This window comes from Rhagoletis zephyria, unplaced genomic scaffold (genome assembly GCF_001687245.7).
Source record: "Rhagoletis zephyria isolate East Lansing unplaced genomic scaffold, Rhagoletis_zephyria_1.1 Rzeph_scaffold_00057, whole genome shotgun sequence".
In the NCBI taxonomy this organism is placed as follows: Eukaryota; Metazoa; Arthropoda; class Insecta; order Diptera; family Tephritidae; genus Rhagoletis; species Rhagoletis zephyria.
Genome location: NW_016157141.1, coordinates 138964 through 159179, shown reverse-complemented (window position 1 = coordinate 159179; position 20216 = coordinate 138964). Strand labels below are relative to the sequence as shown.

The 20216-nt window shown below is 38.3% G+C and overlaps 3 protein-coding genes across 6 annotated transcripts in view; 1 reads left to right on the top strand and 2 right to left on the bottom strand.

Annotated features, from left to right (window-relative positions):
- Positions 1-13998, bottom strand: part of Su(var)2-HP2 (heterochromatin protein Su(var)2-HP2) — a 30908-nt gene extending 16910 nt beyond the window's left edge. The window contains exons 1-16 of one of the 3 annotated variants that reach the window (XR_001848473.1): positions 13960-13998; positions 13759-13891; positions 13482-13634; positions 13312-13401; positions 13132-13230; positions 12865-13055; positions 11968-12271; positions 10446-10604; positions 9901-10377; positions 5077-9843; positions 4798-4995; positions 4662-4715; positions 3233-4602; positions 3029-3149; positions 2626-2949; positions 258-2070 (exon numbers count right to left, since the gene is read on the bottom strand). Coding sequence is in view for 2 of the 3 variants with exons in the window: in XM_017624319.1 (XP_017479808.1) it covers positions 329-2070; positions 2626-2949; positions 3029-3149; positions 3233-4602; positions 4662-4715; positions 4798-4995; positions 5077-9843; positions 9901-10377; positions 10446-10604; positions 11968-12271; positions 12865-13055; positions 13132-13230; positions 13312-13401; positions 13482-13634; positions 13759-13807 (10098 nt within the window). In the remaining variant the exon portion in view is untranslated. The remainder of the gene's footprint in view (positions 1-257; positions 2071-2625; positions 2950-3028; positions 3150-3232; positions 4603-4661; positions 4716-4797; positions 4996-5076; positions 9844-9900; positions 10378-10445; positions 10605-11967; positions 12272-12864; positions 13056-13131; positions 13231-13311; positions 13402-13481; positions 13635-13758; positions 13892-13959) is intronic. The other 2 variants (XM_017624319.1, XM_017624326.1) reach the window with 2 other exon arrangements.
- Positions 13999-14561: 563 nt separating this feature from the next.
- On the top strand, positions 14562-18117 carry LOC108369223 (transformer-2 sex-determining protein-like). 2 transcript variants are annotated; one of them, XM_017624292.1, is made up of 8 exons: positions 14562-14742; positions 15055-15134; positions 15204-15326; positions 16251-16329; positions 16381-16512; positions 16759-16934; positions 17000-17142; positions 17220-18117. In XM_017624292.1, the coding sequence occupies exons 1-8, from the start codon at positions 14740-14742 to the stop codon at positions 17234-17236; spliced, it is 753 nt and encodes a 250-aa protein (XP_017479781.1). In that variant the 5' UTR covers positions 14562-14739; the 3' UTR covers positions 17237-18117. The 2 variants fall into 2 exon arrangements, with proteins under 2 accessions (XP_017479781.1, XP_017479788.1); XM_017624299.1 differs by having other exon boundaries at positions 14563-14742; positions 16384-16512.
- A 454-nt stretch (positions 18118-18571) lies between these two features.
- Blos1 (biogenesis of lysosome-related organelles complex 1 subunit 1) lies at positions 18572-19409 on the bottom strand. The gene is made up of 4 exons (XM_017624305.1): positions 19243-19409; positions 19105-19177; positions 18914-19046; positions 18572-18837 (listed from the first exon to the last, which is right to left on the bottom strand). Exons 1-4 carry the CDS (start codon positions 19301-19303, stop codon positions 18718-18720), a joined length of 387 nt encoding a protein of 128 aa, XP_017479794.1. The 5' UTR covers positions 19304-19409; the 3' UTR covers positions 18572-18717.
- Positions 19410-20216: the final 807 nt, after the last annotated feature.

Sequence of the window (20216 nt, the reverse complement as noted above, 5' to 3'; positions counted from 1 at the left end):
TCACGGATAAACAACGGATAATTTACGGCAAATTATCAGATAGTTAGTTTGGGTTTAGCTGGTTTCCTTTATTGGTTTTCAGAAGGTGCCCTGCTAACTTCCGTGGAAGTTAGGAGGGCACGCGATATTTTTTAAAATGTTTCCGCGGCAAAATAATTCTTTTCACGGTTAAACAACGGATAATTTACGGCAAATTATGCGGTCGGAATTTTTGCTTTGAGAAAAAGTTGTCCTGCCAAGTTCAGAGAGGTTACAATTTAGTCATACAAGAGCGAATTACCCCAAAATTAAAATGCTCAGTTTAACATAACTAGCATTTCTTACTCACCTGCCTTATGGTCACCTCTCGTCCCATGCGTGGTGTACTTCTTAACGAAACCGTTTTGACGCCGCTCTGCGGAGCTGTACCACTGCTATTGGTGGTTGCAATTGGTGTTGAAGTTTGCATCGGTGGCTTAGTGTAAAAAATGCGTGGTGAATCCTGAGCTGCCTTCACATGTGGCAGCGATGTATTCTTTGTCGTAGTTGACATTATGCTAGAACGCGTAGAAACGGTTGATTTGCTCAGTGTACTTGCGGAAGATGTTATCTGGTAGCCCAATAGACTATTGTCCTTATCCAATACCGCTATTTGACCTGTAGAATTTGGTTGATTTTGATGTTGCTTTTGTATTTGCTGCGGCATAGTGGACGTGCGTGCCGCAGTGTTGGTTGTCGGCGTTGTAATGGCTTTCGAAATCGATTGCATAGCTTGTGGTGTAGTCGGCTTCGGTGTACCGAGAGCAGATGCACTGGGTAAAAGGTTGATTTGTGAAGCATACTCATCAAGCAAACGTACAGCGCATTCAACATCTTTGGGGGTGAGTGATGTTGAGTTGATGATGTTGTCAATAATGATTTGTCGATCGGAAAATGAGAGCATTGCTACGCGATAATAGTACTTTTTTAGACGTGCGTCGAATTGGCGCACACTGGTGCGCAATAATGAACGTTGATAATCGGACATCAGTAACGATGTTGTTGTCACTGTACCACCCTGTGTGCTACTGTTCAGTGAATTTAGTGGCGATGCCAAACCTGATGTGGATGCAGCTGGCAACAACTTTGGTGTAATAATTGTTGTTGATGGTAAATGCTTCTGAAGTGCAGTTATGGTTGGGGTGAGCGAAGGCTTCGAACCAGGTGTGATTTGTGGTGTTGATGGTATGGACATTGAAACGTTAGGTGTGCCACTAACAACCGCCAATGCCGATTGGTTGGCCGAAGCATTCGAAGAATCAGCTGTAATTTTCTCTACCTTCTGACGTATCGAAGCTGGTATGACATTCTTGTTTGCCTCCAAATCGGCGCGCGTTATTAGCTTAGTTGTCATGACAATATAAGCGGGTAGCTCTCGCACACCAGCCTGCACTTGCGCGTGTATACGCGTAGGATCTATTGCCGGCATAGGACCGTCCAGATTGGGGCAACAGTAGTCGAGTAGCACACAGCCATGATTACGATTATACTTTGCCGGATGTAAGAAAGAGTACAATCGCGTGCCGTTCGAATCCAATTGTGTAGGCGTGAGTCCATAATAGCCGCTTGGATCGCCCGAGGGCGTTTGATTGAGCGCCGAATTGGTGGCAGCAGCTATTGCCAACGTGCGCGAAGCCAATGAGTTGGTCATCGCCGAGTTGTCTGCAGAAACAGCTGCTACTGCACGTGAAGGTGTTGATTGCTGGGTCTGCTGTTGCTGATCATCAACGAGCTCTTCTTTGGGTACAACTGGCGTAAATGATGTGGCAGCATTCGATGCTGAGCTGTTACCACTAGCTTTAGCGCCAATCGGCATAGACCGTTGCGTGGAACATGAATCTGTGCTACTGGAAGCGCTAACGCGTTTTTCGCGCATAGCTTCAGCGGCTGTTATACCCGATTGTTGCTTCTGTTGTTGAACGCGTGAATTGGTAGTTGTGTGTGTAGACGTTACGGCAACGGACTTCATTGGAGTTAATAAAGATAGTTCTTCTGGGCTGTCTTGTTGATAACCTGCATCAGCAGTAGGGGAAATTTGCTGTTCATTTTGAGCTGAATATTGATGAAACAAGAATAGTAAAAAATAATAATATAAAATAAAAATAAAAAGTAATAAATAATAAGAAATTTATATGCATACAAAATTAGTAAATTATGAACTTTTATAAAAATTATATTATAAATATATAAAAATCGCACCAAATAACGCTGTGCCAAAATGAAGGGCTCTATAACATTTTGCCCCTAAACGTCACAATTTTTTTATGGTATACTGAAATTTTTCTAATGTGGTCTCAATTTAAAAATTTCGTATTAAACTACAATTACTGTTAATATTGACTGTACTTTTGTACCCCCTTTTATGAATTGCTGCAAACTGGAAGCGTTAATCTATCTTATGGGATGCACATATGTATCGATAAACTTATCAATACTGATATCGATAAATGTATCGATAATAAATGCAAGTAAGAACCAAGGATCTCCATTGGCAAAATAAAAATAAAAATTAAAGAATATCGAGAGCGATATGAATACATACATAACAACTTCAAATTAAACATTTTTTGTGCTAAAGAAAAGCCAGTATTAGTTATTTTTACTTACATTCCAATGGGTCCTTTTCCAAAACGCTTGGAACCTTTGTTAATTTTGGCAAAACATTGGTCAATCTTGTCTGATCCCCTTTACCAACCGACGACGTCACTGCTGCTGCTTCTGCTGCCACAGTTGGACGTGCAGTTAGGGGGGGCAGTTGTGCTAGTGAGGCTGCAGGTGTTTTCAGGGCAACGCGTTTTTGCGTTATGGTTACGGTCTTTTGACGGCTGGCCTTTTGAGCAGCATCAGAGGGCGGGTGGACATCTTCAGGCACCGCCGTAGTGGCAACAGAACGTAAGGATGATATTCTTTTTTCGTCGGCGACATATTTTACTAAAGGAAAGATAACCAAATAAGCCGAGAGTTTTGGAAAATTTTTATGATGTTATAATAAAATCACTGAAAGTCCTACCTTGTGTTTTTGCCTTATTCAAAGTATGTTTTTTTAAGTATGCGGCGACTATGGAACGGTTAATGCGCACGCGCAATTTACGCAACTTCCATTTGTTACCAACTTTTTGAAGTGCTAATTGCTTTAAATCGCAAGAGAAAAATGAAGATTTAGAAATGATGGTAACAAAAGTTAAAACTAGTAAATCAACGCCTGTATGCTTACCCTGCCGCTTTGTGGAGTGCTGTTCAAATTTTTGCGATTACCTCCCGGCGTTAGCGTTCTACTGATTCCGCGCGCAACTGGCGTCGCGCGTGCTGATCTTTGCGGCAGCGATGGACGCTTAAACTGTGTTGGTGTATTAGTGCCTTTTGTTGGCGACGCCTTTTCGCTGGCATCTTGCCTAGATGCGGTGGGTGTTTCCTTCGTTGTTTCAATTGTGCCACGAGTTTCTTTGCTGGCGGGAGGCACTACATCCTTTCTCTTTCTGCTCGCATCTCTTACCTCTCGTATACTTGCCGAATATTTCACATCCTTTTCGGCGCTCACGACCTCTTCACTAGATTTAGCAGTGTCTGCTGCTACAGCTGTTGCGACGTCTGCTGTAGTGGTATCTGGTCCCTCAACGGTTCCTGGTTGTGCGCTTTCGCCATTATCGCCGCTGCCTCTTTTCTGCTGTTCTAGCCATTCCTTGAATGTAATGACTTTGGAACCAGGCGACTTCGTCGGCGATGCTTGTGATTTTGACACGCCATTTGCCTTACTTGTACTAGTATTACCTTTATCGACGGGGACAGCACTTTTGCCAGCCTCATTACCTTCCCCTTTAACCGATTGTTTGCTGGCGTTGTTTGTGGCTTGTTTGTTCTTCGAAGTCTCAGCTGTGATTTCACCACTTCTTGCTACCCTTTGCTGCTGCTGTTGTTTAGTTTGCATCTTATTGCTTTCGTCTTTAGCTGTGTCAGCTTGACCACCAGCACGCAACGATTTGCGAGTAGGCGCTAAATTCTTTTTTTCCAATTCCTCCGCTTTACGCTCTTCCGCCACATTTGTAGCCTCATAGCCATCGATGGCGTGCAAACGTCTAATGCGTTTAACCGGTATTTCTAGTGGATCTACAGCATCACTGCCCGGTGTGGCGTGTTCGATCTCAAATTTAGCCTCAGGCCGCTGAGATGCAGTTGCGGCGGTGGTTGAGCCTGCTGGTTTCTGTGTTACAGCTAGATCTTCGTTCGAGCTGGCAAACTTCTTAGGTTGCTGAACATTATCCAGCTCAGGTTTGGAGCGTCGTTTATTGGATTCGGCAGCTATTGAATTTTGTAATTTAGTAGGCTTATCCTTCGTTCTAGTTATTGGCGTTTCCCTTATTTCGGCAGCAGCGCTTTGCTTTGAAGGCTGTGTTGGTTTGCGTTCCGAACTCCCTGTAGTACTCTTATTCGTTGGGGTCTCTTTGACACCCACCGATTTTAATGACTTTTCTTGCGCACTTCTATTCGCTAGCGATTCTTTACCGCCAGGTAATCTAGAGCGGCGTTGCGCAATAGCAGCGTCAAGCTCACCATCGCTGGTGTCGACATCGTCATTGTGGATGCGAGCTGTGGACGTTGAAATAGATTTATTTAAAGAACCGAAAAAACTAAACATTTGTACTCACTACACTTTCTCAGGGAGTCTAACTTTAGCTTCTTGCCTGGTGATTTTTCTATATCTAAAAAAAAAGAAAGAAAAATAGAAGAGTTACCCAATCATTTCACAAAACTATTATAAATACTATTTCGCCCCTAACTTACCATTTACTTCAGCCGTTGTGCTTGGCTTCAAATCGCGCGCGCGCTTTCGTGTCGCAGCTGATGCTGGTGTTGCCGAAGAACTTCTGCTGATGCTGATATTCAGTGATTCCCTTACCAGCTTTTGAGCAATTGTTGTCAGTGCCGTTGAAGTTGGTGGTTGATTTGTGTTACGACCTTTAGCCCCTTTCTTAATTAGTTCTGTAAGTACAAAGTGCAGAAAATATCTCAGTTATATATGAAAAGTTTTCGGTTGGAAACATTTATTATTATTAGCTTAACCATTTGAGCTGCTGGGTGAATGATCGGCCGCACGTTTGCGCAACGAACGACGTGTTGAGCCTTCATGCTCCTCCTCACTAGCCGATTGCGTTTGTGGCGTGGCCGGCGATCGTGATGGGGATTGTGTTTCTGCTTGAGATCGCGTAAGACGAGTGCGTAGACTTCTTGATACTTCGTTATGGACTTCTTCCACCTCTTTTTCGCTTTCAGCGTTTCCTCTTGACGATGGCGTTTGCTCTTGCGTATTTCGTTCTGGCATCTCGCCTTTATTGCATTCAGTTTTATTAGCAATTTGCTCGCCCTGTTTTGGTTCATTTTCCCTTTTTCGAAGTTCGCGTGTTGTATTATCATGTTCTGTCACGTCTTCGTTGCTGGTATCTGTTACTGTTGTCTTGTTTATTGTTTTCTCATCACGTTCAGCTTGTTTATCCGAACTGGCGTCTGCTTCCTTAGTTAAGTAATCAGTTTTTGGTTTTTCGTAGCTCAATTTATCACTGCTTTCGGTTGCTGATTTGGCTGCCGTCTTCTCATCGGACGATGACTTAGCACTTTCACCTACTTCCCCAACTTCTGTTGTGTCTTTTATATTTTTCTCAGTGCTTTCGGAGACTACTACCACTTCGACCTCATCTACGGAATTTTTATTTGAACCCGTTTCTTCCAGCGCAACATGTTTGTCTGTACTTTCCGTAAGCGCCTCAGCTTCGTGCTCTAAAGATTTTTCCTGTTCAGTTACTTCATGTAGCGCTAAAGTTGAGCTTTGGATGACCACTTGAGTTTTTGCCTTGTTCTCATTAGCTTTTCCTGAGCTTTTAGCAACTGTTTTGGCTTTCAATTTCACCTCTTTTGCTGTACCAGAACTTTCAACAACGTCTTCTTCTGTTTTAACTGAACTTTCGGTGATATCAGTTTTATCAGTTCTTCCTATCACATCATCCTTTTCTGATGGTTTGACTGAACTTTCGGAAATAGCCACAGTTTTATCTGACCCATCCTCATTTTTTGTTCCAGCTGAGCTTTCAGTTGTATCAGTTTTTGCTGCCACATCTTCATTTTCTGGTGCTTTATCTGAACTTTCGGAAATAACCACAGTTTTATCGGCGATTACTTCCACATCTTCATTTTCTGTTCCAGGTGAGATTTCCGTTTTATCAGTGCTTGCTGCCATATCTTCATTTTCTGGTGCATTATATGAGCTTTCGGAAATATCCACAGCTTTATCTGTGCTTGCTGTTAGCTCATCATTTTCTGTTCCAGTTGAGCTTTCGACTGCTGTTCGATGCTCGATTTTCTGCGCTTCCACTTCAATTGAGCCCTCCATCATAGCTTTCTCTTTCGTTCCTACGGGCCTTTCTTCACTCTGTGTGAAATTTTTAGAATCGACATCCTTTCTTTGATTGTTTTCTCCGGTTTCTGTATAATTTTTCGCATTTTTCCTTCTGCTTGACCTCTCAGCTTCGGCATTATTAGCTTCAGATGTACTTTCGTTTTCGGCTTGAGGTGAAACTTTATTTTTATCAATTCCTTCCGGCTGTAGATTTATCCGTTTAGTTAATTCTGCGCCTTCGGGCAATGCAATAGCATCTACGCTCTCTGCTTGTATCTCGCGTCTGCTTTCGTTCTCTAAATCAATTTCAGTTCCTTCCGTTTGTATTCTGTCTGGGTTTTCGTTCGCAGCATTACCTTCTGATACATTCTCAGTTGCCTTTTCTTCACGAGTTCGCTCTTTGATAGCTTCTTCATGCTCTACGTTTCCACTGCCGGTAATTTTCTTCTCATCATTTTCGCAGCTTATTTGGCTGATTTCTTCAGCAACTTCATCAGCTACTTGCATCTGCTCCTCTACAAGGTCTGCAGTTGAGCTTGTTGGCTGCTCGTCTTCTCTTTCCTCAGTGTTCTTCCCTTTGCCGCTTACTGTTTGCTTTTCTAGCATTTTGGCATTTAAAGCTTTAGAAGCAATGTTAGTAGTACTTGCCGTCTTTTCCTCCTCTTTTTTTCCTTCAATGGACTTGGCAATTGCTGTGGTTTTTTGTTTTGTCAGATCCTGTTTTTTTTCCTTTTCTTTGCGCTGTGGCGTGCTTTTTTCTTCTGCCGCTGAAACACTTCGCAGTTCCTTTTCGAGATTTCTAACCACTTTTCCCATTTCTTTACTCGTTGGTTGGTCAACTGATTTTCCATAAGCCACCTTGCTCGTATCTGCGGATTTTTCAACCTTCACATCTTTCTTCGCTTTGTCTGCGGGTATTTCATTTTTTGTGTTTTTGTTTGACTTGTCCGAAGGTTTTTCGTCTTTAACATCATTCTTGGCTCTGTTCGCAGATCTGTCCTCTCTCGTATCTCTCTTATTACTATCTTTCGATCTATTATCTCTCGAACTTCCCTTTGTTCTATCAGTAAATCTTCTTTCTCTCGAATCTCTACTTGATCGGCTTCTAGTTCTGTCATCTCTGGTTTCTCTCTTTGCTCTGTCTGTTGATCTTCCATCTCTGTAATCTCTCCTTGATCTATCTTCATATTTTTCACCTCTCATGTATCTTTTCTCCCTGTCCGATCTCTCATCTTTCAAATCTCTCCTTGATCTGTGAGCATATCTTTCATCTTTCCATCCTCTATAAGACTTGTCATCTCTTAAACCTCTTCTTGATCTGTCAGCAGATCTCTCATCTTTTAAATCTCTTCTTGCTCGGTCGGACGATCTGTCATCTTTCATATCCCTTCGTGATCTGTCCGAAGATCGTTCTTCTTTTGAATCTCTTTTCCCTCTATCTGCAGATCTTGCCTCTTTAGAATCGCTTTTTGCTCTATCCGCAGCCCTGTCATCTTTTGAATCCTTTTTTTCTCTATCCGCAGTCCTGTCATCTTTTGAATCCTGTTTTGCTCTATCCGCAGTTCTTTCATCTTTCGAGTCTCGCTTAGGTTTCGTTGATTCTTTCGACTCTTCTTTTGCTTTGTCTTCAAAACTTCCAATTTTGGAATCTGCCTCAGCTTTTCCCGCAAACTTTTCATTGGTTTGTAAAAGCTTTTCATTCAAAACCTTCGATAAATCGGTTTTCTTCAAAGATACTACCAGCCCTCTTATTCTCTTATCTGGTTTGGGCGTCGATGTTGCACTCGCACTCTGTTGATCTGCATTGGTATTATCGCTACGTTTATGTCCTTCACTATTACCCTCATTGCTTTTTATAGTTGTATCTTTTTTGGCAGCTCCGGTGTTGTTGTCCGCAGTTTTGTCATCGTCAGTAGTAATTTTTGGTATTACCAAAGACTCTGACTTTTTTGTTTCATGTTCTGCTGGAGATTTCACTACATTTGTCGCCCTTGTCGATTTTCTTCCTTGTTGCGTTTGGGAACGTTCATCGGCTTCATTTTTCTTCTCAAGTTTTGAATTCGTATCTACAGTGAGTGACCCAGCTGCCTTTTGTGAATTAGATTTTGCTTCATCTACATTAGTTGTAACTTTTTCTACACCTGGGTCTTCCATTTTGGATTCAATCTTTTGTTTATTGGAACTTCTGCTGGGGAGAGATCTTTCCACAATTTCTTTGGTGTTGCCTTTAGCCAAATGCTCATCTTTTTTCGGTTGTTTGGCAACCGGAATTCCTGCCTTCGGATCTTTTGTTTTCGGCTCGGCCCCCGACGTGCTTTCACTTGTCGAAGGTGTCTTGGAGTGTGGAGTTTTTATTTCGTCTTTTGCTGTGTCAATTTCAGACGATTTCTCTTTCGCTTCCGTGTGAACATTTTGGGGTTTCTTTTCTGTTTCTTTAGCTTTCAACGGTGTCCGAGAACGTGTCTCCCTTTCCGAAATTCGCGTTTTTGAAGGAGTTTCTAATTTCCGATCTTTTTCATTTTGAGTTTCCTTCGAATTTTTTGTGCTGTCTGTGGACTCATCTTTCTTCTCAAGTTCGGTTTTTTCATCAGTTATTGGGCTCTCGTTTTGCACTGGATCAAGTTTTCCCCGCTCAGGTTTTTCCGATTCTTTTGAGGACTCTTCAAGTTCTTCATCCGTTTCTTTTAATTCCTCGTTTTTTTCATTTTCCAAGTGTACAACCGGCTGATCTTTTTCCTTATCCCTCTCAGTTAATTTTATGCTGCTCCCAACCTCGCCTTCATCGACAAATTGTCCATCTTTTTCAGATTCATCGTTGTATTTTTCGCCTGTTTCTTCGTGACTAATTATTTCCACTCTCAATTCGTCTGTATTTTCCTTCTCTTCAGGATTTTCATCTGATAACTCTTCTTGATTGTTTACTTCATCCAATGTATTATTTAGCTTGACGCCATCTTCATTTCCTTCTTGAGTTTTTTTCGAATGAGCATGCGGTGTACCGCTTCTATCAGCAGTATTGTCCTCAGTATCTTCATGTTTTTTCGTTTCTTCGGTATTTTCTGCTTTGCTGACTACTTCACTTTGATTGATTTCGACACTTTCACTTAAATCTACATTATTATCTAATTCCACCACTTCTTCACTTGTTTCTACAGTAAGTACTTCACATTCTGAATTTTTAGAATCATCAATATTTTTAGAAAGTAAACTTTCGACCACAGCTTTTTCTTCTACGTCCATTATTGCAACATCCTTATCAATATCCGGAGATTTAGAGATCTCTGCTTCGTCAGAGACGTTTACATTATCGGACATTTCTTCTACTCTTTCTTCCGCTTTCGCCTCCACTACCGTTTTTAATTCATTATTTTGTTGTTCTATAACTTCTACTTCCACTTTCTCTTCCATTTCCATATCCATTGAATTTGATTTGGATGGCTCTGCGGAAGATAATGCATTGGTTAGTAATTCTAATTTGATTGTTTTAAGATGATCACCTTGGTTTGCTTCCGGCGCTGTTATGGCGGTATCATCCATATTACCACTACATTCCACTGTGTGGTCTGATACTTCTTTGCTCTCCTCCTGATTATTACTTTCCACTTCAACATCAAGTTCAACATCAGTGATTTGCTTTTTAACTGTAAGTTGTTCATCATCATCTTTATCGACTACTTCTGATAGCACCGTGTCTATGCGTTCCAGCAACGTATCACTAGTATTGGGACTTTTACCCGTTTTCTTCGTTTTCTCTTTCGAGCTATTTGGAGTAGTGAGCTTACGGTGACTACTGGTGGATGGTTGTGTATCAATATATTGCTGCACATTTAATTTTTTCGCCGCATTTCTATCTAACGCAGAGCCATGTTTAGACTTTTCGAAACGTTTCGACGACATTTTTGCTGGTGAATCCTCGTTATCACTTTTATAATCATCGGAAACTGTGGGCGAAGGCGTTGACCCACGAATTTTGTCTGTAGGTTTTTTTGTGTTCTTTACTTGTCGCGTATCATTATCAGTTAAGCATAAAATACTGACTTACCTAGGTTAGCACGATCATAGTTCGAGTCATTAGAGAGCTCGATCACTTGACGTTCTTCATCGTCCACATCACTCAGCGAAACGAATGTATCAGCAGATATATCAGAGTATATAAAGGAATCTGTATCGGAATCGGATTCATTCTCAATGTTTTCTAAACCTAGCGAAAGTGAAAGTGACAGAAAATCGAATTAGATATGTATCTAACAGATTATTAAAGTTTCACGATTTATATGTACAAAGAACGAATGCACTCAAAGGGATTACAAACTAGTAACTTAAAAACTAGTAATAAATATTACTCAAGCTTAAAGCCAACAGGCAAATTTAAACCCTACCATGTAAGCAATGGTTAAAATTTCGAAAGAGACCTCATAGTTTTGCATACCGTTGCTTGGTACGCAATATCAAGCATACGCCAAATGCAATACCACGTACGAGATAATACGAAAATTTCACTCAAGAGCAAGGAAACTTATTTTCTTCAAAACTTTTGAAGGGTTTTCGAACTGAACTTACTAAATATGAGCTTCTGCTACAGAGAAACCAAAGACAATTGTTTTCTGTATCACCTCTTACGCGGTATTTTATTTGGCGGATACGAGGAAAGGAAAAAGATTAAGCAGAAAATATTTGACTTAAAAATACACTCAGGGCTATCGCTGAATCTATCGCGATCAGATTTTCGTGAAATGCACTAAAATGCGATCACTAAATCTGAATTTTTACGAACGTACGCATTCAAAGTATATGCTATCCGGATTCAGTCGATAGCATTTTCGTAGATTTCACGAAAATTCGGATACGATGATTCAGCGATAGCCCACACTATTCATCCGTAAACCGTTTTTTAAGTAGAGGACAAGGGTTAAAATTAAAAAAAAAAAACACCCATACACATTTAATTCACAAAGACCCTAACCAAAATTTTTTTATTTTACAGAGCACAAACATAAAAAATAGTATCAACACGCAAAAAAAACGACTTCAATTCTGATATAAAAATATATATACATATATATATTTCATGATCCAATGATCGGATCTAAACCAGATTAATATGGGACACTACCTTTCCGATGCAAAAAGAATTATCGAAATCGGTTGACGTGGTCCAGAGTAAGGCGGTAACATACATAAAAAAAATTTATATATTTCGACGAACTGAGAACCTCCTCCTTTTTTGGAAGTCGGTTAAAAACAGGTAGGACTTTTTAAAACGTCGCGTATAACTTCGTTGTTTTTGTTACTAACACTTTAAAAATTGTTATTGAAGGTGTATCTCAATACTTCCTACCAAAATCTGCCAAAAACGCAGTTTCAAAAAAGTGTTAGTTGGGTCCTTTGTGAATTAAGGTAACGATATAAACCAAAATCTCAAATACATGTAAATAAAAAAAAGGTTAAAATACACATTTACATAAAAATCACAATTATAAAATAAAGTAAATATTAAAAACAATCGCAGTTTTCCGACTTTATTCAAAAATAAACAAAAATTTAACTAAGTAGCTTCCACTTACTCAAAGGATCTTCTGCAGGATCCTTACTTTGCGGCTTCTCCGGTTTTATTATAGTAGTTTGGGAGCGTTCAATTGTCCGCTTTGGTGGTGCCGCTACAACTGAGGCAGTACTTTTGCTGCTACCTGGTGCACTGCTAGTGCTTGCGGTTGTTGAAGTAGGGGCCGAAATTTGTTTACGCGACGTGGAGGCAGTCGTAGGTGTCGGCGTGCGCTTGGATGAGTTTTGGGCACCACTTGTTACTTTTGCACTTGATTTGTGGCCACTTGTACTGGTAGGTGGCGCACGATTTGTCGTACTATCATTCTTTAAAAATAGTAATTTAAATTTTAGCATAAAAACAACATACATATGAATTTATTACACTGATGGCCCGATAATTATAAACGATTTTCTTTTTCATGTTTTTATTTGTTATCTTAAATTTATTTAAGGAAAATATAGTGCTTGCTACAACAAAAATCATTTAACTTAAAGCTTTAAACTTTGTACAAGATTTATATTAATTCGACGTAGTTCCAAAAATTGACATCAAAATTTCAAACTTCTGAAATTGAATGGGCAGTAAAACTTCATACCCAAATTATTTCTAAAATTCCAATTAAAAAGTTTGAGATTTCGATGTTCATATCTCGAAGTTCGTCGAATTATTATAAATCTTATACAAAGTTTAAAGTTTTGAGTTATTTGATTTGTTGTTGTACATGTACTATATGTTCCTAAAAAAATATTATAAAACTTAAACATAGTTTAAAGCTTTGAGTGATTTGATTTGTTGTTGTACATGCACTACATTTTCCAAAAAAAAATAAATTAACAATAATAAATACAAACAGATGGTCAAAACTTGAAAAAGAAAGTCGTTTCCGCCAGCGTATGTATTTACATATAAAACTTACGGAATTTTCATTTGTCTGTTTTGATGGTGTTGGCGCCGAGCTTTGTTGCACTGTTGGCCTTACCGTGGCTACAGACTTGGTTTTGGAATTGCGTTCTGTTGCTTCTGATTTGTTTGACATTTTATTATTATCGGCAGAGGCAGGCGTTGGGGTGCCTGTGCTTTTTATATTGGCGGTAGTTGTTGTTGGAGCTAAACAAAATAATAACGAAAATATAAATGAACATACGATTAAACCAGGAACTACGTAAATTTTTGGCGAAAATACCTTTTTGTGTGATTTTACTGGGTTGGGTGATTTTTGTATTACTCGGCTTCGGTGTTGGTTTATTAGCTGCTTTCGAACCATCTGCATTAAGCGGTTCACCTAGAATTGGTCATAAAAACGAGCATATTTATTTTCGGTACATGGCGAGTCCGAACTTATAAAAAAAAAGATTATATCTACCTAAATCTTTCACAAGTAAATCGATCGAATCCATTGATATGCGAGACATTTGAGAAATACGTTCACCGCGCTGGCTCAACTTCGCGGGCACTAATGAAAAATTTCGTTAACTTCCCATTGTCGCAAACATGATAATGATAAATAAATAAAAAATAGAAAGAAAGTCCTACCTTTCTTTTGCATAATGGACTCGTCGTCAGAGTGATCATCAAATAAACTTTCAAATATATCTTGGTCTATAGAAGAAGAATCCTCATCTTCTGCCATGCTTGCAACGTTGCTAGTTGCGCGGCTTTTCGTAGCGGCGGAGTGAGAACTCATTGCTGGGAAAGCAGACCCATTATTTTTTTTTTTTTTTTATGATGCATACACACATATGTATATACATATATTAGTGGTATTCAATAATGCTTTCTTTCGACTTAACATTAAGACATTTTCACTTACTTGGTAGAATTAAGTCTTCGTACTCCTCCAGGTATTCAATTTCGTCCATTTTTATGCTCAGGACACAGTACCAGGAATTTCGCTTGTGATTTGATTTCTCCCTTACGCCATTATTGCCTGCATTTGTCCTGCACTACAAGAAAACGTAAAAAATTTTGCTGCTTCAACGACTGTACTCAGGCACTATTTAAAGATTCTTACGCTGTATTTTTATTGTCCAGTTGGTAGTTTAAGAGTTTTTCTATATTTTTAAAATAAAGTTTTCACTTTTATATCGATATAGTTAGGTTAAAAAACTTTTTTAATCTTAGCGAATTTCACGAAAAATGCGAAGTGCCGCCGCGCGCGTACATCCATAAACTTGCTATGTATGTTGTTTTTGCATGGATGTCATTAATGCCTACATATTTTGACAGCGGCATTTCGTGGGCATTAATGTAGCATAGTGGCTGTTGTAAAATTTTGTAAATTTATTATTAAATATCACAAATTACATTACATACATTTGTGGTATATAGGAAATAAAACGAGTCTCAATATAAAATTACCGATTTTTGTGAAAAATAGCAGCAAATTTCAGCAGTGTTTGATAATACGTAAATTTAATGCTTACTTCGAAACTAAATCAACTTTCCACATTTCTTGTTTAAATTTACAAAAATTTACTGAATTCAGCCGATTCAATTATAAATTTGTTCACATTTTGAGTACATTTGAATCTTCGAATAACGCCCATGCTCAAGTTTCACATATACCCCACTATTATTGAATTCACATGTAACCTGGCAACCTGCAGCTAAACAACATTGTGAACGTCTTTCTGGAACCATTTTTATTGTGACTTTTATATATACAGCAAGCGGGCATTTTCATTTCATTCAGCGGCAAATTTTGTGAAAATTACCGAAAACCCCGAAAAATTGTTTTTTTTTCCGTGGAATTTGTTGAAATTTAGTGAGTAAACAATTTCGAAGGATTGGAATGGTAAGTATAAAGTTCTAAAATATCTAAGGCTCATCCGGGCTACTCGGATATTCGATGCAGATGTTGGTCGTATTTTTTCCTACCAACGCTTTTTGTTGCTCCCGCGTATAATGATGTACTGATAATCATTCCTACGCAAGATTTTTGATATGATAGCAAATGAGTTGAAATTCTTCGAAGTTCAAGCACAGAAGTTATGGTTCGAAATCTTAACATAACCTCACTTAATAACGCACACATCCAAAAGTTCCTGTCTAGAAGATCGAAAAAAGTTAGCTGAATGTACATTTATTTTTAAAATGCTAATTGCAGAGTCCACGTTCACGTAGCCGCAGTGCTTCCCCGCGTCGAAGCTATACCAAGTCACCAGTGCGGCGCACCAATGGACGCCGGTAAGTGCTATTTTCACTTTCCAATTTAAGGGTTCATTGATATAGTAATATTTACTGTATTCTCTGTAGTCGACATTCTAGAGAGAAAAATTACAAATCTCGTAGCCGTTCAGTTTCACGACACCCGCCTTCTCCACCGCCGCTGCCGGCAGGACGAAGCGGACGGTACTCGGACGCCAGTAAAAGTTCTACGTAAGTTACGAAAAAAAGCAATTATTTCAGTACCCCAATTGTATTTAATGAAGTGTGGGAGCTTATTTTCAGCTTGTAAATGTATAACTTAACGCGTTAGCCGTTGTCATGGCAACACATTCTATTTTTGTACATATGGCCAAGTTCCTAGTTTCACAAAGTATTTTAAGTAAGGCTTTAGGTACGAATTATTTGAAGTGCATGAAAACCCAATTATTTTTAAGTATATAGATTAACTAATAGGGTTTTACGCCTAATTATATGCATGTAGGTACTAGCTTCAGTCGGCATGGTCTGAGCGGCAATTTTTCGATAACGGGTTGTCCAATAATTTTAAGCCATGCATTTACAAAGTAAGCTTTCGATAACGTGGTGGTTATTTCTTCTGTTTCAGAATAGTGAAGTTGTAGCGAAAATCCGTAAGAACTCAAATAATGAGAAGCGTAATTACAAAGTAAGATTCCAAAATTTTCAATCAGGACTGAATCGAAAATGAAAATTCCACACTTCAAACGTTCTATTCATGAGTTAAAAGAATTTTCTTTGAAGCAGAAGCGCAAGTTCGATAGCCAAGCCTTTGCAGCGCAATATGGACAGAACAACCGAACACAGCTTTCAATCTGAATATAGAACACATTTCAAAATAATCCAGTCATTCGCAGAAACGCAAGTTTAGCAATTGAGTCGAACTTCTGAATCAAACTCGGTTTTGAAACTGTCAAATCTGTTTCAAATACGAACTCCAAGCACACTCCAAAACCAAAAGATTTAGAATGAACTCATAAAATCAAGTTGAGCGCGCAAAATTAAATGAACAAGAAGAATACAGAAATCAATACGAATAATTCTTTCAAAAATTATTTATATTATCCTGATTTGCAAAATTTCAATACTTGAATTTTACCTCTTTTTGCATGTTAAAAGGTCACTCTCCCCACGACATGGCCGCCGCTATTCCCGTTCACGTACACGCAGCCCTTACGATAAGCGCCGTGGAAATAGGGTATTTCAAATATGTATATGTATATGTATATTATTAATAAATTTTCATCAGCAGGAAAAGCCTGTACAGAATCGCTGCATAGGGGTATTTGGTTTGAGTGTGTACACAACCCAACAGAAAATTCGCGAAATATTTTCCAGATTTGGTCCAATCGAAAGAATACAAGTCGTTATTGATGCACAAGTGAGTATATATAAAAGCACGTAAAGTAGCCATTGAACATGATATGTGTTACCAAATCGTGAGCATTTTGTTAATTATATGAGTAATGGCTAGACAAATGCAATAAAGTTGGAGATTATGAGTGGTGGGCCAAAGATTCGTGCCCACAAACACTAAAGGCTCTCCAATACAATTATCAGCAAAATGCAAACTAGTTTTGTTACACATTTAAAATAATTCCGTTAACGCTTACATCTACCTTCACAGACCGGCAGATCCCGAGGATTTTGTTTTATTTACTATGAAAATGAAAACGATGCTAAAGCAGCTAAAGAAGCATGTTCAGGTATGGAACTTGATGATCGTCGTATACGTGTCGATTACTCAACAACACAAAGACCACACACACCTACACCGGGTGTTTACATGGGACGAAATTCACGGTATGTATTACAATTGCTAATAGGGTTTGTCCAATTGATACATTTTTCGTTATGTATTTGCATAGGCGTGAGCGTGAAAATCATGATCGTTATCGTGACGACCATCGCTCCCGCCGTCGGTCGGTTTCACCTCATAAGAGTCGAAACAGTTACCGCAGCGATCGCAGACGTCGATATGACCGTAGCCGAAGTCGTTCCTATTCACCGCGTACGTAAATTTAATGTTAATATTATTCAGCAACAATTTCATTTAAAACGCTTCATTTGCTTGTTTCTCTATTTTAGGTCGTACACGCTATTAAAAATGTGCTGACGGAACAAAATAAAACTGATAACATTATTCGCAGAAGAAGAAAAAACACCCACTTTAGTAATATATATTTGTAGTAGTTGTGTCGCCAAGTTATAGTTGCCTACATTTTTGAATGGATATAATGTAAAAATAGGCAAAGAAAAAATCACAAGTTTTCACTATACTGCATAATACAACAAAAGCAAAGCTACACAAAACGCATAATCAGCTTACGATTAAATTATATTAGAATTGCGGGCGAACTGGCATCGAATATTTCCATAACTCCGCATCGTTAATTTTTCATTCAACATTTTCTCTCAAGACGCATTACAAAACATACCGTATGCGTCTTACCCGTCAAATGCTATGTATGTACATGAAATAAAATGTACGTTTAAAATTGTCGCATTCAAAAAGTGTTCAACAACACGAATGAATTATATCGCCTAAATTTTGGCTTCAGTTTAATTTCTTTACTATTACGGCTTATTTACATCGTTCTATTATCTTTTGATTATCATAGTTTTTAACAATTAACATATTTCATTTGATGATTTACAAGCACTACCGTCTCTCACTTTATGTTTAGTAGTATATAGAGTAGTAGCATTGCAGTTTTCTAATTCAACAACTGGAAACCGCAAGCCAGCTAAATGTTTTGATGTAATCACACTTGCATTGCCTAATTCATATTACTATTCTTAAATGTATGTATGTATGCTCACTAGACATAATATAAAATATATAATTGTGGGGGAGACGTTTCGCGCCTATTTTTATATATGTATTATATAAAAATTGCGAGACTTGCAACTTTTGTTTATTTGTACTTTAATTAGTTTTAATGTTTACTAATACGTTTTGAATAAAAGAAGACACAAACGGGTACAATTTTTTGTATATATGTATATCGCTAGCTTAGAGTGAAAATATACTATCTACATTTTTACAAACTTTACAGGAGAGGAAAACAACTATTCGCATCCATTTTTTCCAAGTATGTTGTAATCAACATTTTGCGGGTAAAACAAAATCTGAAGTATTCGATCTTTATTCAAATATTTCAGTCTTAAATTGGCGTTGTCGGATTTCTTGTCGGATTTTCGGTGCCTTTTTTGGACTTCATATATGAATTGACAATAAGCAAAAAAATAAAACAAGTACCTTAATCCATTTCGAACCGATGCATTTTTAGTTTATTTTGTTTTCTATATCAAAATATGAGTTTTCATAAGGCGTCGACTAAGAAACTTTTCACTCTAAACTAGCGATACGTATTTAAATGTATGTTACAACTAAAAGCATAGTAATTGCAGTAGATCAATGATTGGGTAAGTTGGAATAATTTTGCCAACAGTGAAAGGTGTGTATTTCCCCGGGTAAAAGTTACAGGCTTTCAATTTCCTCAAAGAAAAATCATACTGCTTGTAAAATTTCAGCAACAATTGGTTATATTTAAATGCATTTGTAAAAACCCTTTACCAACTTTTAATTAGTGCTATTGTGTTGTGTTTGTCGTGACGTCTTGTACGCTATTTCCAAAGTACTTTGTATAACTTGCATATCGCTTTCTATGCTGCGCGCCCAATTCTCTACGTCGCCTAGCTCCTATTTCATCGGCCAAAATATAAAAGGGGTTGTTAAAGTTTAAATACCATTATTCAATTGGCAACAGAATACGTACCTTTAACGCGCTGCTAAAATTATCGATAAGTTGCAACCATTGCTGCGTCTGTTTGGCAAAATTGGTGGCGCCCACATGCAGCTGCTTCGCTTCGGCATCCAAGCGCTTCTGATTCAAATATGCTTGTGCCACACTAGGAAAATCGTATGGAAAATATTAAAAATATAAAATTTTTTAAATTCAACACATACCCAACATTCAAGTGGTCCACTATAGCCTGTGTGAGCTCATTTGATGATTCTATAACATCTTTGCGCCGTAATTCTGGAGGATTAATCGGAAAATAAAAATATGTATGTACTTTTACAAAATGACCCCTATTTATTTACCTTGCTCCTGTTTTCGTTTGGCCTGTTTTACTTGGTATTCTTTTACCATAGAAGTCAACATTTTGCAAATATTTCTCTACACTTTGTTTACTACCGCAGCTGATTTGTTATTGTGCGGCCATCATGAAAGCGAAAATGCTCGTTCACAATAGGTGGAGGCAATAAAAATAGGACGAACCCATGGTACAATAAAAACAGGTAGAAGCCAAATTGACATCGAACCTACAAAAGTCAAAGTTTTCGGGAGAGTAAAAATAAAAATGAGCGTGTGTAAGGAAAAATAAAAAAATACATTTCACTGGTTGACGTTTTTAAGTATATTTGAAGTTTATTCTTATTTATTTATTTTCTTTAGTTAAAATTTGAAAAAACGTGTATGTTGTTTTCTGTTTTTGTTTTATGAGTTGCAGTGTTGTTGGAGGGACTTTTCGGCATAAGGGTCATAGGAACAGCACTTGGCTTCAAACGTGCCTTTCCTGTACCTCCCGGTGTATTTGTGGAATCTACTTCTTTAAAATGTTTAACGCACAGCAAGGCATTTCACTGCAGCTCTGCCCACAGCTGCTTTCGCAACGTTCCTTACGCGAAGGACATTGAGGCACGTTAAAAAATTAGTGGTATCTGCCTTATATTTAACACCACATAAAACACAACGCTTCAGGTGTTGCATTTTTAACACATACACTAAGTATAAACCGCACAACACTACAAAAATTCAAATGCAAATTAAAATTTGTTATTAACGAACATTCAAAAAAAAAACAACGATATGACATTCAAAGCGTAACGAAATATAGGAAATAAAATAAAATCAAGTTGAAGTTTAAAGGTTTGGTTCTCATGAGAGCAACGTCATTTTGGCTTCTACCTGTATTTATGTGCCTTGGGACGAACCAATGTACGTGCCAGGGTAGCCATCTCCTTTTGATAATTCCCCGATTTCGACAATAAATGTTGTCCGAAATTTCGTTGTT